The sequence below is a fragment of the Acipenser ruthenus genome, chromosome 9 (genome assembly GCF_902713425.1).
Source record: "Acipenser ruthenus chromosome 9, fAciRut3.2 maternal haplotype, whole genome shotgun sequence".
Lineage (NCBI taxonomy): Eukaryota > Metazoa > Chordata > Actinopteri > Acipenseriformes > Acipenseridae > Acipenser > Acipenser ruthenus.
The window spans coordinates 53,281,511-53,295,385 of NC_081197.1; the positions used below are offsets into that span (position 1 = coordinate 53,281,511).

The 13,875-nt window shown below is 40.3% G+C and overlaps 1 protein-coding gene across 2 annotated transcripts in view; it reads right to left on the reverse strand.

The window, feature by feature from the left end:
* Window positions 1–546: 546 nt before the first annotated feature.
* The window catches only part of LOC117405840 (radixin), a 34,844-nt gene continuing 21,515 nt past the window's right edge, over window positions 547–13,875 (reverse strand). For both annotated transcript variants that reach the window (XM_034009244.3, XM_034009245.3), the window contains 6 exons: window positions 13,237–13,400; window positions 10,390–10,520; window positions 8,834–8,994; window positions 5,726–5,818; window positions 4,925–5,170; window positions 547–3,421 (listed from right to left, as the gene is read on the reverse strand). In XM_034009244.3, the coding sequence (XP_033865135.1) occupies window positions 3,257–3,421; window positions 4,925–5,170; window positions 5,726–5,818; window positions 8,834–8,994; window positions 10,390–10,520; window positions 13,237–13,400 (960 nt within the window). In that variant the 3' untranslated portion in view covers window positions 547–3,256. The remainder of the gene's footprint in view (window positions 3,422–4,924; window positions 5,171–5,725; window positions 5,819–8,833; window positions 8,995–10,389; window positions 10,521–13,236; window positions 13,401–13,875) is intronic.

Genomic DNA, 13,875 nt, shown 5'->3' on the forward strand with positions numbered 1-13,875 from the left:
TAATGTAGACCAAAAATATGCAAAACACAAATCAGGGAAAACCCAAAGCTGAATAGCAGTGCAACTTAAACCATGTCACACAGTTTGATAGTTAAAAGAAGGACAATATTCTCCAAACACCATGCCAGTATATCTAAACGGGGTACTGAAGAATGCCAGAAGCATCTTCTACAAACAGTGCGACTCACATGTGCACCTCCAAAACACTTCACAGCAGGAAAACAAAGGTCACTGGGCATTCTTAAGTGAACATTGTATCCACTTACGCAGAAAACACACAGTGCCTAAATGTGTACTTCCTTCTGGAACCCTAGTTTATTTATGCAATACATGGATATCTTTATTGTTAACCTATGCATGTTGTTCAGAATAGTTAGGTTTGATTGTACAACACAAGTCATGGTGTTTGTGGGGGCAGAAAAAAAGTAGAGTTAACAGTTTGTAATTTTTTAGTGCACTATTTTGCCAACCCCCCCACCCCCAAACAAAACAAAAGACAATACAGAAGAGAACAACTTTGTAAGCAAACCAACATTTTCACACAAATCAATATAAACAGATTAAATCCATTCTTTATTTATTCTATATAATATATAGATACATGAACAGCAAACATGATAAGTAGTTTGTATTTCTCACACTGATACAGATACTATGTATCAATGTTCGCACACGTTTCAGGAAAATAAAAATTTATTTGGAAGCACAGTATTTCACTTGCTATGGCAAAACAATTTTCTAAATGTTTCCAAGAGAAATGAATGCTCATGCGTCGTTGAATAACATTTGTGAAACCTCAAACTTGAGGTGCCAGATGAAACGCAGTGTTTTGAAGCATGGGCACAACATTTGCACACCAGGATTTTATAGTTTGTAGTTAACCAGCCAACCCAATTATCTACTATTGCAATTACAAAAAAAAAATTCTCAAAATGCTTCTGTAACACTTTCTTTGGAGAGAAAAAAACGCTCAAGGGAAATTTGCAGCAAGTAACTTGACCTACTGTGCTGCGCATGAAAAAGCTTTACAAGAGATGGCAAAATTCAATATTAAAATCGATAAATGAGGAATTATGAATTGCATAATACCAATGGAAGTAAGCTGAACTGGCATCAGAGAGAAAGTCGAGGCTTCAGATAAAATAATTGCATGTGAATTTAAATGCTTAACACCCAATGGCTGAGAGACACCTTGATTCCAAGTAACCTGAAAGTTATATTTAGATATAAACAAACACTGATATATAGAGACACACCCTGAACTGTTACAGACTAAAAGCAGATTAGCGTTCCAAATTTGAAACTAGTCCAAATGAAATCTTCCGAAAGGAAATGGAAAAAATGATGCAGAACTGTGGTTTATCGACCTGCTTCTTGCCAGCATTGGATTAAACCTGGGGTTTTCCTGTCATAAATGTGGCTTTGCATTTATACTTGCTTCAAAATAAGGCTATTGCATTTTCAATACAGATGAACTTGAACAAAGTCTTCAATATCCAAGGGGCTGGTACCTTTAATTGTGGGGCTCATTTGAGGTTTAGAGAATGGAAGAAGAACAGTGTGAGGAAACATGCACATCAAGAACAAACAGGCCCAGAGTGCAGTGATGGGGCACAAGAGGAGGAAAATATGTCTGGCATTAGATTTGTGATAGAAGATGTTCATAGATATGCTGGATATCCTTCGTGCTTCAGTATTTATCTCCCAAAGCAATTCATAACAGACTCTCAATTCTCAACTTTGCAGATGTGCAAACTAGGGAAACTAAAAACAGTGACATTTTAGTTCTACCATTCCAAAAAAAAAAAAAAAAAGAAGTTAAACTCAATGCAAAATGTGTCTACTAACAGATTTACAGTATACAACTCCATAACTGTGCAAAGTTTGAAAAAATATCAAATCCAATACATTTTCTGATGTGCAATGGTGGGACATGGACCAGCAGCAAACTAGGTTTTAAGCAAGTATTCTACTAGCTTTGCCACACAATAGAGCTCATCTGGGTCAGCAGATTTCAGTACCTAGAAGTCAGTGTTCGTGAAAAGTTGATTATCCATGGAGATATTACTCTTCATGAATATTCATATGGAGCTACATCCCCTGTACATCGCGTATTACAAATCTAACCACCCAACAAGAAAAAAAAAAAAAGATGCAGGAAAACAATACATGAAGTAAAGGTGAGATGTACACACATGGAACAAAGGTGAGATGTACACACATTCACCTAGTCTTCCTGTATGAGGTCATTTTATAAACCAGCTTTTAGGCGTTTCTGAGTGGAATGCAATTATCAAGTGCAATATGTCAACACACAAGGGCTGGGGAACTTGAAACAACCAGACACATTCTAGAATGTACCGTGCACAATGGACAGGGTGGGGGGTGGGGGTGGAGGATCATGAGGAGCGTTTCACTGTCCAGTCATCATGTGTATAATATTGAGGTAGTCAGCTGTCCCCTCCTCGGGACCGATGTTTTCATATGCTCCCTTGCCAGAAAGAACTTCAATAGTGGATGGTGAGTAAAAAGCAGCTTATGTTGCACACCAGTTACAGATGCACAGAGGCAAACACATATTATATGCATCTACTGAAGACTCCACATCAGACAGTTGGGGAGATCTTTTATACACAGCCAGCATTCCATCCCATTGCCTTATCAACAGCAGAGCGGCTACCTGTATTCCAAGCCTTTGTGAGCAAGGAGGCAAAGAAAACCATCTATGATGATTGGACATGAAACACTGAAACCCAATGCAGGGGTTCTGCTCTCTCAGTTGGATTTAACTTCCCCACACCATTGTACTGACTTCTGAAAGTACAATGGTTGTTCATTAGATATTACTTTTAAACAAATGGCAATGCTAAATAATTCTACAGATACAACATTCGGAAAATTCAAAAGAGCCCAACGTATATTAAAAGTACCAGCCGAATCTGTACTTCTGAGAAAGAACTTTCAAATGTGTTGTGGATTTGCTTAACTTCCTTACCTCTTCACAAAATGAGGCCACACTACAGCTCTAAAACTGTCCTTTTGTTTCCCTTTTGTTTGTTAATATACTGTATACATGTAAGCACATCCATCAATCAGTTATGTATCCTCTTGATCAGAACAGGTGCATGGTCAGAGCTTTGGCATGGCGCGGTTGAATCTGTATGGGTTTGTTAAGCCCTGCTCACCCCTCTGCTGGAAGGTTCAGCTCTAAACAGAAACCACAATGTGAAACGAGCAGCACCCGTAACTGCCTCCCTCACATCGACTCAAACTCGTCAATGCGCTGCTTTGTGTTTCCTTGCCGGATTTGTCGCAGGGTCTTGTACTTGTCACGGCCTGCTTTCACGTTCTCTGCATGGAGGACATCGTTCTGAGTTTTCTTGGTGTCGTCCCGAGCCTGGGCCAGCTCAGAGCTCAAAGCCTGTTGTGAAGAGGAAAAGGGAGTTCATTAATACAACCAGAAAAATTACTTAACTTATTCTTTTTTATTACACTTTGCCGTGGCATGTCCAGTGAATAAAGCGGGAGAGTGGAGATAGGTGGCAAGCACAGAAACACGCACTAAACGTGTCAGAATCGCAACAAAGAGTTGTGTTTCCATTTTTAACACTGAAAAATACTTCTTGTTCAAATGGTTGTGGAATTGAGCAAGTTTAAGCATTCCTAATTTAACTATACTTGTATTCATCCTGTAGAACAATTGCAGCAGTATAATTAGTCACATGTCCATTCTTAAAAATAGAGGCTCTTTATATTTTGACAAGTGTGTTACAGGACATCTTAAATTCAAGAACAATTAGCGTTTGTAGACAATGCCCTTCACAAAATAGCTTATTTGCACCCATTCGAATTCAGTAGCACTACAGTGCCCTGTTGTGTCCAAAACACACACACATACCAATTTATATTTCTAATAAAATGCAAAAATTTATTTTCAAATAAATTTCAGCAATTTAGATGTATATACTTTTACTGATATGTTTTTTGTACATTACAAGAATATTTGAAAGATATAATTAAACTGAATGCTCAAAGTAGGCAACCTAAAATTTGAAGTCTTTGAAATATGTGAAAATCTATGCAAGACCTTCATAAAACCAAACATTTTGTTTTAATCCTTTAATAAAACATTATACAGTTCTGGGTTTTTATTTCTGTTTACTGTCTTCACGTTTAAACTTTCACAGCCTAAAGCCTGATTTGCATGGGACTAAAAATCACCACAAACTGGTGGTTTTGGAATTTTTTAAAACATCAGTGAAATTCAGTCCCGTGCGAACTGTCCATTTTTTTATTATCCCAGATAATTTTTTCAGAGGTCCTCTGATTTTTTCAAGCATTCCTGTGTCTTTTTACTCCCATGTGAATCGACCATGCCAGTGTTATGTTAGAATCGATAGAGCATTTCTGCATGCACAAAAGCGTCTTCTCTGGCCACAATATCGCATTTCATTTTGAATCTACCAACTTTCCTTGACGAAAACTAATCCAAGTCTGAGGTTACGAGACGTCATCTGTTTTTGACCAACTCTCAGGACACCTGGTATTTAGTCCCGTGCGAATCATGCTTTAGATCGTATTAACAAGTATGTCAGTAACTTCCCCACCACAGCTGTAATTCAGAATTAGAGCCGTCAGTATGATAAAAACATTGATGACCATGACATATATCAACAGTATTACAGAATAGCATTGAATAAGGTCTAGCAATGAAATGTTTTACCACAATTTGATAAGCAAATCACAGTAAGTTAACCCCCTGTCCATAAATCTCAATAAGCGATTCTCCAGATATATGCAAGCACGTGTGAAGTGTGACATGTACGACCACCTCCACTACGTGCCCTTGGCAGGGGATTTCATCCATGCCAGGGGACAATAAACACAGTAAGATACTCCGCTGTGCCTGTGCCCATGGCCTCACCTGCAGCTGCTTCTTAACTCGCTCATTCTTCTGGGTCTCAGTGAGGCGCTCCTCCTCGCTGCGGTGGTTGTTGACGCCCTCGTTGGAGAGTTCTGCGCTGGCCTCTGCGCTGCTCTCATCCTGCTCGTCGTGCTCGTTCTCCAGGGGGGCCACCACGGGTGGGGGAGGGGGAGGGGGTGGCGGCACGCTCATCACAATCTTCAGCTCCTCCTTGGTCCTCTCCAGGTCGTCCTGTGCCGAGAGCGCCTGGGGGAAAGAAGGAAGACTGTATAACAAGAGGGTTAGGTATGCTAAACTGAACTCGCACACTGCTGGAATTTGCCTTTGATAGGGTAACTTGGTAAATGTCAGAAAACTGATTTCTCCTAAAGCCTTTTGTGCAAGTATTCTGTTCACAATATATACAGTGAACAAACATTTATTTATTTATTTATTTAAGCAGTTTCTACCTATCACTGTATTACCCTATGTCTTCTGAAATTATATTATAGTCCAGTATATATTACTTACAACTTTCTTAATGTTTTTTTCCCCTCATTTTGCCCTCTAAGAATTTTTCATGGTAATTGTCAATCGACACATATTTTTGCTATCAGTTTTCCATTCAATTTTGATCCAACATCCTTCCACTTATAATTTTTGTAACTTGTAGATTTATTTTGATATGAAATGAACATCAACAAAGCCTTAGTTTAACAAATAAGTTTAGATTCAAAGTGGATTTTTAACAATGCATCAGACATCCCTATAAAAATAATTTAGCAATGTAGCATTCGGTGAATGTCAGAAGAAATCCTTTACTTTGTGCTGCCATTCGGATGCCTCCTCCTCTTTTTTCCTCTTGGCTTCCTCGAGCAGGGCGATTTTGGCAGTAAATTCACCGAGTTCAGCAGCCTGAAAATGAAACATTAAATATTTACATTCATATTTTACCGATTCTGGTAGATATATTTCAACGCTCAGTCAGAATTTAAAATTGAAGAAATAAGAAACTTGTAAGAAATGCCAAACTAGTGCCTTCTGTATATTGCTGAGACATTTGTTTACTTGACTTACTGTAGTTTCTTATAAGGTTTTACCTTGGATATATTTCAAGAAATGTAACTAACAAAGTCCTGCACACCGCTAGCTGGTGTAACAAAAAGTATACATTGTGCACATCATTACTGACTTAAAAGTAAAAATATGAGTTAAAACAACATTTGAATAAGTCACAAGAGTACTTTTATTAAATATGTATGTTATGAATCGTTTAACAGGTAAAACAACCAGATATTTAAACACTTCGGATGTACGTTAATTTAAAACATAGATTTACAGCCTTAGGTTGTAAATCTGAAAACCCTGAAAACTGCTCCAAACAGGTGGCTATTCTCTGCACTCTGTCGTCCGACAGAGTGGCCAGCATGGACCCGAAGTCCAAGCACACTCCAAGATAGGAGGCTGGTCTGGGAAGGCGTGAGCTGGCTCTTCGCATGATTTACCGTAAGGCCCACACCATTGAAGGTCGCCAGTGACAAGCACCATGTGGGCCTCTACCTGTGTTGGAAACCAAGCACAAATTAGTCACTCATCCAGATAGTTTAGTACACCGAGGCCTTTGAGTCTCAATGGGGCCAAAACAGCTTCCATACACATCGAGAGGCACACGGAGCTAAGGAGAGGGCAAATGGCAGGACACAACTCCTCCCTAGAAGGCGAACCGCAGGTACTTCCTGTGCGCTGGTTTTATGAGGATTTGGAAATAGGCGTTTTTGAGGTCCACCATGGTGAACCAGTCACCTGGCCTGACTGACTGCAACATTTTGAACCTCCTTCTGCTGAAATACAGGTTGACCGGTCTAAGGTCGAGGATTGGTCTGAGGCCACCATCCTGCTTCATCACTAGGAAGAACCTGGAGAGCACCTGGAGTAGAACCCTTCCTCCAGCTGGAGGGGGTCTATCATGCGAATAGCCCATTTTTGCAGTGGAGCTGCTATCTCCTGAGACACCACAGCGGCGTCTTGCGGGTCTATGACTAATGTTGTAGTCACGCCCCAAAAAAGAGGGGGGCCGTGCTTCAACTGAAGAGAATAGCTGGTCTGAATGGTAGTAAGCACCCAGATGTCTGTGGTGCACTGACATCAATAGTCCAGATAGCTCCCTGAGAAGGCATGTGGCAGCAAATTCCTAGGGCTGCTGCTTCACCTGTGGCTTGGCCTGCACCTTCTGTCTCTACACAGGGAGGCGGAACCTATTATGGCCTCTGGCCGGTCCCAAAAAGGCAGCGGGCGCAGCCGGCTGTGCCGGTCTTTGAGGCTGATGGGCCCTAGGGCACCAGTTTGCCACTGGTTTACGCGGTGCTTTGTCCCAGTCAGGCACACGTGCCTGGGAAAGCCAAAGCTGCCTGCGGGTGGCTACCAGCGCTGCCAGGTTTCTGCCTACAGCCTGTCCGTTGAGCTTACACAACTGGGGCAGGTTTTTGTTCACCAGGTGCAGCTCGCCCAGCTGTTGTGGCAAGTGCCTGTGGCTTGTGGTAGGCTACCAGGATATTGTTTTAGTTCCTTAATCTTGAGGTGACCGACCCGGCTGAGTAGGTCTTCTTGAGGATCACCTCAGAAACCCAATATTGCTCGTCAGGCAGGAGCTGTTGCCAGGTGGTCCCAGGAGGATTGGATATCATGGAAGGTTTGGGAGAGGCGGTAGGCGCCTCAAAGATGGATTGCCTTGTTTCCCGTGCTGTAGGCACTTGCAAAGTTGTGGTGGCCCTCGAGTAGCGGCATGATCTCTGCCAACAGGTGGCGCTTTACCGCTGGGAATGTGCTGTCTGACTGCGTCCTCAGGATGGGAATATCAACTCCTGTTCGCCCGCCTGATGGGACAGAATAGGAAATAAACTCCGACACACTGCAAGCAGCATTCTCGTGCAGGTAGAGCACTGTGGCACCACAGAGCACATCCAGACTGGGTGTACTCGATCCAGACAAAGATCCTACATATACTTTGCAGCACCCATCCTAATCAAGACCTATGACCCCAGCCCCCATAATGCACATTACTTTTATGAACTTACTTACTCATAAACATATATACTGTGCTAGATTTTGGATGTCGTCCGGGATTGGCTTAATGGCTCCAGAAATGTACATAACCAATGAATCTGCCAATGAAATGCACTTATATTCTGTCATACTATAGGTGAATATAAGATTGTTGCATGGGCACCTAACACCTCTTTTTTTCACTTGCCAGCAATGCACTTCCGTACTTTCCTCCTTGCTTTATTAGATAAAAAAAAGGAACATCTATTGCAATTAGCCAATAATCAAAATGGGTGATGTGACGGGGTATCCCCTGCCCCCGGGTGTATTTGAGTTATTTGAATAATGTGGGTTATGTAGCACGGGTGATTTAAAATGTATGTTTGTATGTGGGCACGGTGAAGTCACAATTAGTTCACGTGCAGACTGTGCCTGGATTCAATTGAATGATTAATTAGCAATCGAGTCCCAGCACAGCTGTATATAAAGAGGCACAGATTGCTCATTCGAGGTTGGGTGTACAGTGAGGAGGTACGTGGGAGAGAGAAGGAGAGGTAAAATAAAATATAAACCAACTGCTACACGTGCTGGAAGTACCAGCACGATACTTGTTCTGGGGTTTGGTGTTAGTATTTTGTTTGTCTGTTTATTTTGGCCATCGTGCCTTTTGTTTTGTTTAAATATTTTATTTATTATTTGCAATAAATCAGCGCACCAGCACATTCAATCACAGTACTGTGTTCTGTCTCTTCTTGGTCTGACATCACCAATCAGCTATCCCGTTCACAGTAACAAGCATATTTGTCATCAGCCATGCCTTGAACGAGGCTGTTAGAATAGGGAAATCATAAGAATCAATGTTAAAGCAGCAGTGGAGCTTGCACTTACCAGTTGCTCCTGGTTCTTCATCTGGTCCGCGGCTTGCTTTGCCAGTGCTAACCGGGCCTCCTCGGCACTGTGGCGTTCCCTCTCCAGCCGCTCTGCCTCCTCCTTCGCTCGCTGCTTCTCCTGGTCCAGTTCCAGGGCACGCCGGGTCTGCTCCTCCAGCTCTACGCCACAACACACAAAAAAGAGCTTCTTTCAACACTCTTACTGGTACAGATAACCATGCAGTGATGAGACCAAACACAGCTGAAGAACTGCGATATCCATTTGTCTTTTTAAACCCTTTTATACTATAACAAGGGATAAGCTTGTATACTACTGATAAAACTGTATATTTTCTATAATTCTATACAAATAAACTGTCAAGTAGTAGAATTATGGCAAAAAGAGGAACATACAACCAAATGTGTTTGTATTAAAGCAACACGACCATTGTTAGCAGGGATTCAAAAAGCAGTTTGTAAATGGTTTAATTCTTAACAAAGACAGTGTTACAGAACCCCCTACAGTATTTACAACAAACCCATTACCTTTACCTTTTGCTGCATCCCATGTTGTCCATATTGCAGCAATATATTTTTCAATATGATCCCAATTCATTACATTTTTTATTATCATGGGTACATCAGGAAACTTTTCACCTTTTACTCTGGAACATTCACCAGGAAAAAAATGCCGTCTTCTAGACATGGCAGTGTATGCAGGTGGTCTGACTGAAATGAGTGGATATTTTGGGAATAGAAAAACAGTATTGTTGCTGGAGAAAGCATGAACTGGATATACTGCGATGTTTAGAAAAAAAAAAAAAAGTTTAACCAGATTGCACAAGAACAGCTCCAGCACATTTAAAACACAACATCAGTGTGGATATGGGTGTCTGCTAAGAAATAAATAATAATAATAATAATTATTGAAATGCATATGCTTATAGTGTCAGTACCATGTGCTGTTGTGGTCTTAAAGGTTACTTCAGTAAACTTTTTCAGGCAATTAAGATTTTTTTTTTTTTTTTTGCAATTATTGTTTTTTTAAACCAATAATGTTCTCAGCCACACTAAGTGAATTGCTTTAATACTTGAAAAAAACTAGTACCAACAATCCATTCTCATTTGCCATTGTCTAGATATATTACAGTAAACCCCAGCCTAAAGAGTAGCTGCATATAGTCCAGTTCACTCTGTCATCTTCTCTCCATTAAAACCATTTTACTTCCCTGAAACACTCAATGGTTGAATGAGTAGTGATACTCAAATAAACTACGGAGGAATAACTGAAGCCACGGAGAAAGGCTTCTAGTTTCTCAATTACATTGATTTTTTTTATTAGTATTATATAAACCACACTAGTAAAATAAACAAGTCCATGTTCCAAAGAAAGGGTACAGTATTGTGACCCTCAAGTGACGGCATCGGGCCTTTGCCCAGCCAATCCTTGGCCTACATATATACAGAAAGCCTAGCCGAGATAGATTAAAAATGAAGAACGAAGACTTGGGAAATCCAAACCTATCAGCCCTATAAAATGAAACCAAGCCTTTATTTTAAGTAGCACAGGGTTACCTTTTTGTGCCTTGAATGTCTGTTCTTCAATTTGTCTGAGTCGCTCAATCAGCTCATCCTTCTCCCGCTCTATTCTTTCCTTCTCTTGCTCTGCCAACTGTCTTTTCTTCTTCTCGTTTTCTAGCTGTGCTCTGGAGAGAAATAATCAGATTACTAGCCACAACTTTGTTTTCCATGTTGCTACAATTTTATTTGTATTACATGTTGTATAATTAATAAGAGAGTGCTGTACTCAAATTTTAGTTCTAGTCACAATGAATGTTGATGATGTGCCTGTGTTGTATATCATAGCAGGCTGCCTACACTAGTGCTGTGCACCACCACAAGAGAGGGGATTGCTTCATAACAGCATACTAAATAATTAAAAATAAAAATATGACCCCAAAGTCAGAGCACAAGGGGCAAAGTTTAAAAAACCCAAAGTCTGCAAAACTCGAAGTTCAAGGTTGTTCGCTTACTTCAACTAAACAAACTTGCAGCCCAACCTTGAAGTACTAGTATTTTCCACATTTTGATTTATGGCTAGACAAAAGTGTTTAGTAAAATCTCCAAGCAGAAAGTCCCCTATGAGCTGCTGCATCTATCTAAGGCTGCTGCATCTATCGAAGGCTGCACACTGGTTCAGACTCGGTCTGGTTTGTTTAGTTTGAAACAATATATCAAATGTGCTTGATGTTCAAACTTATCTGCAAGCAAAGGTTTGTTTTGGTCCTTTAACTTTTTTTTTGTGTTCACAATGCAGTGTTCAAGTGAACTTGGTTCTTTTATACAGTGTGAACTGGATATTTATAATATCCTGTAAGGCATATTGAAAGACGGCAGTTATCGATGTATTGCTCCAGTTTTTAATATAGCATGTTTTAGATTATTACATACTGCTGTGGAAGAAAATCACTGGGGGGGGGGGGGGGGGGGCACTTCACTGATTTAATTCAATCGACCTACTTTGTTGTTCACACTTCACACCAAAACGTACTGAACCCTACTGAGTGCAGACCAAACCCTTAAACGCACCCAGTGAGAACACAGCCTTAGCCTTTGTGAGTCTAAACCAAGATCTTTTAAACTAAGCACTTTAAGTAATAGGTTCTTCCTACAAAGGGATTGTACCAAATAAACAAGCATGTGAGTGAGACACATACTCTCCAACAAAGAGTGTAAATATAAAACTAGTACTATCTATCGTGAAAATGACATGACCTACATCCACAGTATTTACAGTTAAAAATAGTCTGAATCTGTCAAAACTGAGAATAAAGAATGCTTTAACCAACTTAACAAAAACAGATCATCATTTAAAAAAAAAAAAAAAAGTGCTGTAAAACAAAGGTGAGGCACAATGCTTATCACCATAACTGCAGTAATTCAATAAAAAAACATCTTCATTGAAAGTTGCTACCCAAAGGGGATAAAAAAGGGAATAAGAGTTCAAATCAAGTTTTAACATGCTTTAAGTTTCAACATTCAGATTCAACAAAGGACATAAATCATTACAAGGAACTTTTTGTGCACGAGTGGTAATTAAGGCTGTGAACGCCAACATGTCCATCAACATAATTCAATGAATATCCTGACATGTTTTCCATGACTTGCATTTTACGGAGAGATCTGAAAAAAACTGCTCAGAATTGAACAAAATTGAACAGACCTAACAACCAAAAAATAACCTGTTTTTGTTTTTTGTAATATCAGTACAAGCCCAGACAGAGCAGTTAACTCAGTTTAAACTTGAAACCAACTTGATATTACAGAAAAACCCTAACTGTCATGGCTCAGTTACTACAAAAATTGTATATTTCATCTCAAGTCTGCACCAGAATGAATGACTTTAGCCATTTAGTTCTTTTTATCTATACGCCACAAGCCTCGAACAGAAAAAACACAACATGTGGGTTTAAAGCCGTGCGCAAGATTATGTCTGTATGTGCTGCATAATCATGTCACCCATGATTTAAGATAAAAAGGGTAAGACATTTAAAAATGAACTAATTTCGACACACTACAAAGTTTGCTTGCGTGTGGTAACTTATAAACTCGCTCGATAAATGGATGGAAAGCGCATTATAGAATCACAGGTGTATGACAGCAACACAGCAAGCCATCTACTTAAAGGGAAATCACACAACTGCAGAGTGAGGGCCACAAGCTTGTAAGAGAGGCTCTGTCCAGACTGAGGTGGCAGGCATTTTGTAACTGTATACAAGGCAATGAGATTGATTGTGATGAAGACCTCATCAACAGCAAGTTCCAGGAATGTTAAAATGTGGTATCAAACAACGATGCAACCAGCCTAACAGCAACACTTTCCCAGTTCAGGGATGCCCTCAAGAATGTACAGGATGCATGGCACACATTCTGCAATTGGAAGAGCAACTTCCTAAACCTTTGCATTCTGGGAAGATTACCATTCTCAAAATGGTTAACATCCTAATGCGGTTCATTACAGCAGAAGGTGAAAGCACCTTGGACCTGAATCTTGCACTATTTTTTGTTTTTGAGCGCACCAACTATGCCCGCTAGGTATCTGCACATCAGTGATATGAAGCTTCTGCCAGATTATGTCCCTGAAGTTCATGAGCAATTTGTGCAAGCATTCCATTTACTTTCTATGTTACATATACATTAATGTGGTCAGTGTCTTAATTCTTAAAGCCTTGGTTAATATAATTTTAACACCTATTTTAAAAGATGTATGTGTGTGGGGGTGGGGCGGGGACGACGATGACATGTTAGCTGATCTGGCTTCAGCTCCTGTCATTCAATGCTGGCAGGAACACAAGTCAGATGAATAGGTGGACCACAACTAACCCTATCTCATCAAACGATCTTTGAGACAGACTGACGTACCTCTCAATCTGTTTCTGGTGCTTCTCCTCCCTGGCCTGAGCCTTCATCTGCTGCACTTCGATTGTGTCTGGCTTCCTCCTCCTCATGTACAGCTCGTGGTTCCCCATACACAGCGCCAGGATGCGCTTGTTTATTCTCAGCCGGGGGGCATAGAACACAAAGTCCTTTAAAAATAATATAACATGGGTGAAAGTGGCCAATGATCATTTTGACAAACTCCTGGGGAAAAATCACTTTTGGCTGGGGGTCTGTGGGCCACCTAGGCTTTTTGTAGAAAAAGAAAATTAAAAAATGACTTCTATGACTTGTCATTTTACCAGCTGGATCAACCTGATAAATCACACGAGGCTAGTTAACAAACCTTTTACATGTATGTCCAATTCACATAATAAAGTGTATGTCTCACACATGTCACTAACAATAAATAAGATTCAATTAAAAATGTTTGCTGTGGTATAAAAAAAAAAAATGTAAAAACATTCTGACATCCTGTCTAAGAAAAACTAGCTGTTTTGTAGCTGCTAGGGTTTTCTCTTCCAAAAGTATTTACTTGCAGGTCACTGCTGATATGTTCAATGATTTTTTCCATTGTCTTCTGCCACCTGGTGGTAGGAATAACAAAGTGCTGCTGAATTAAAG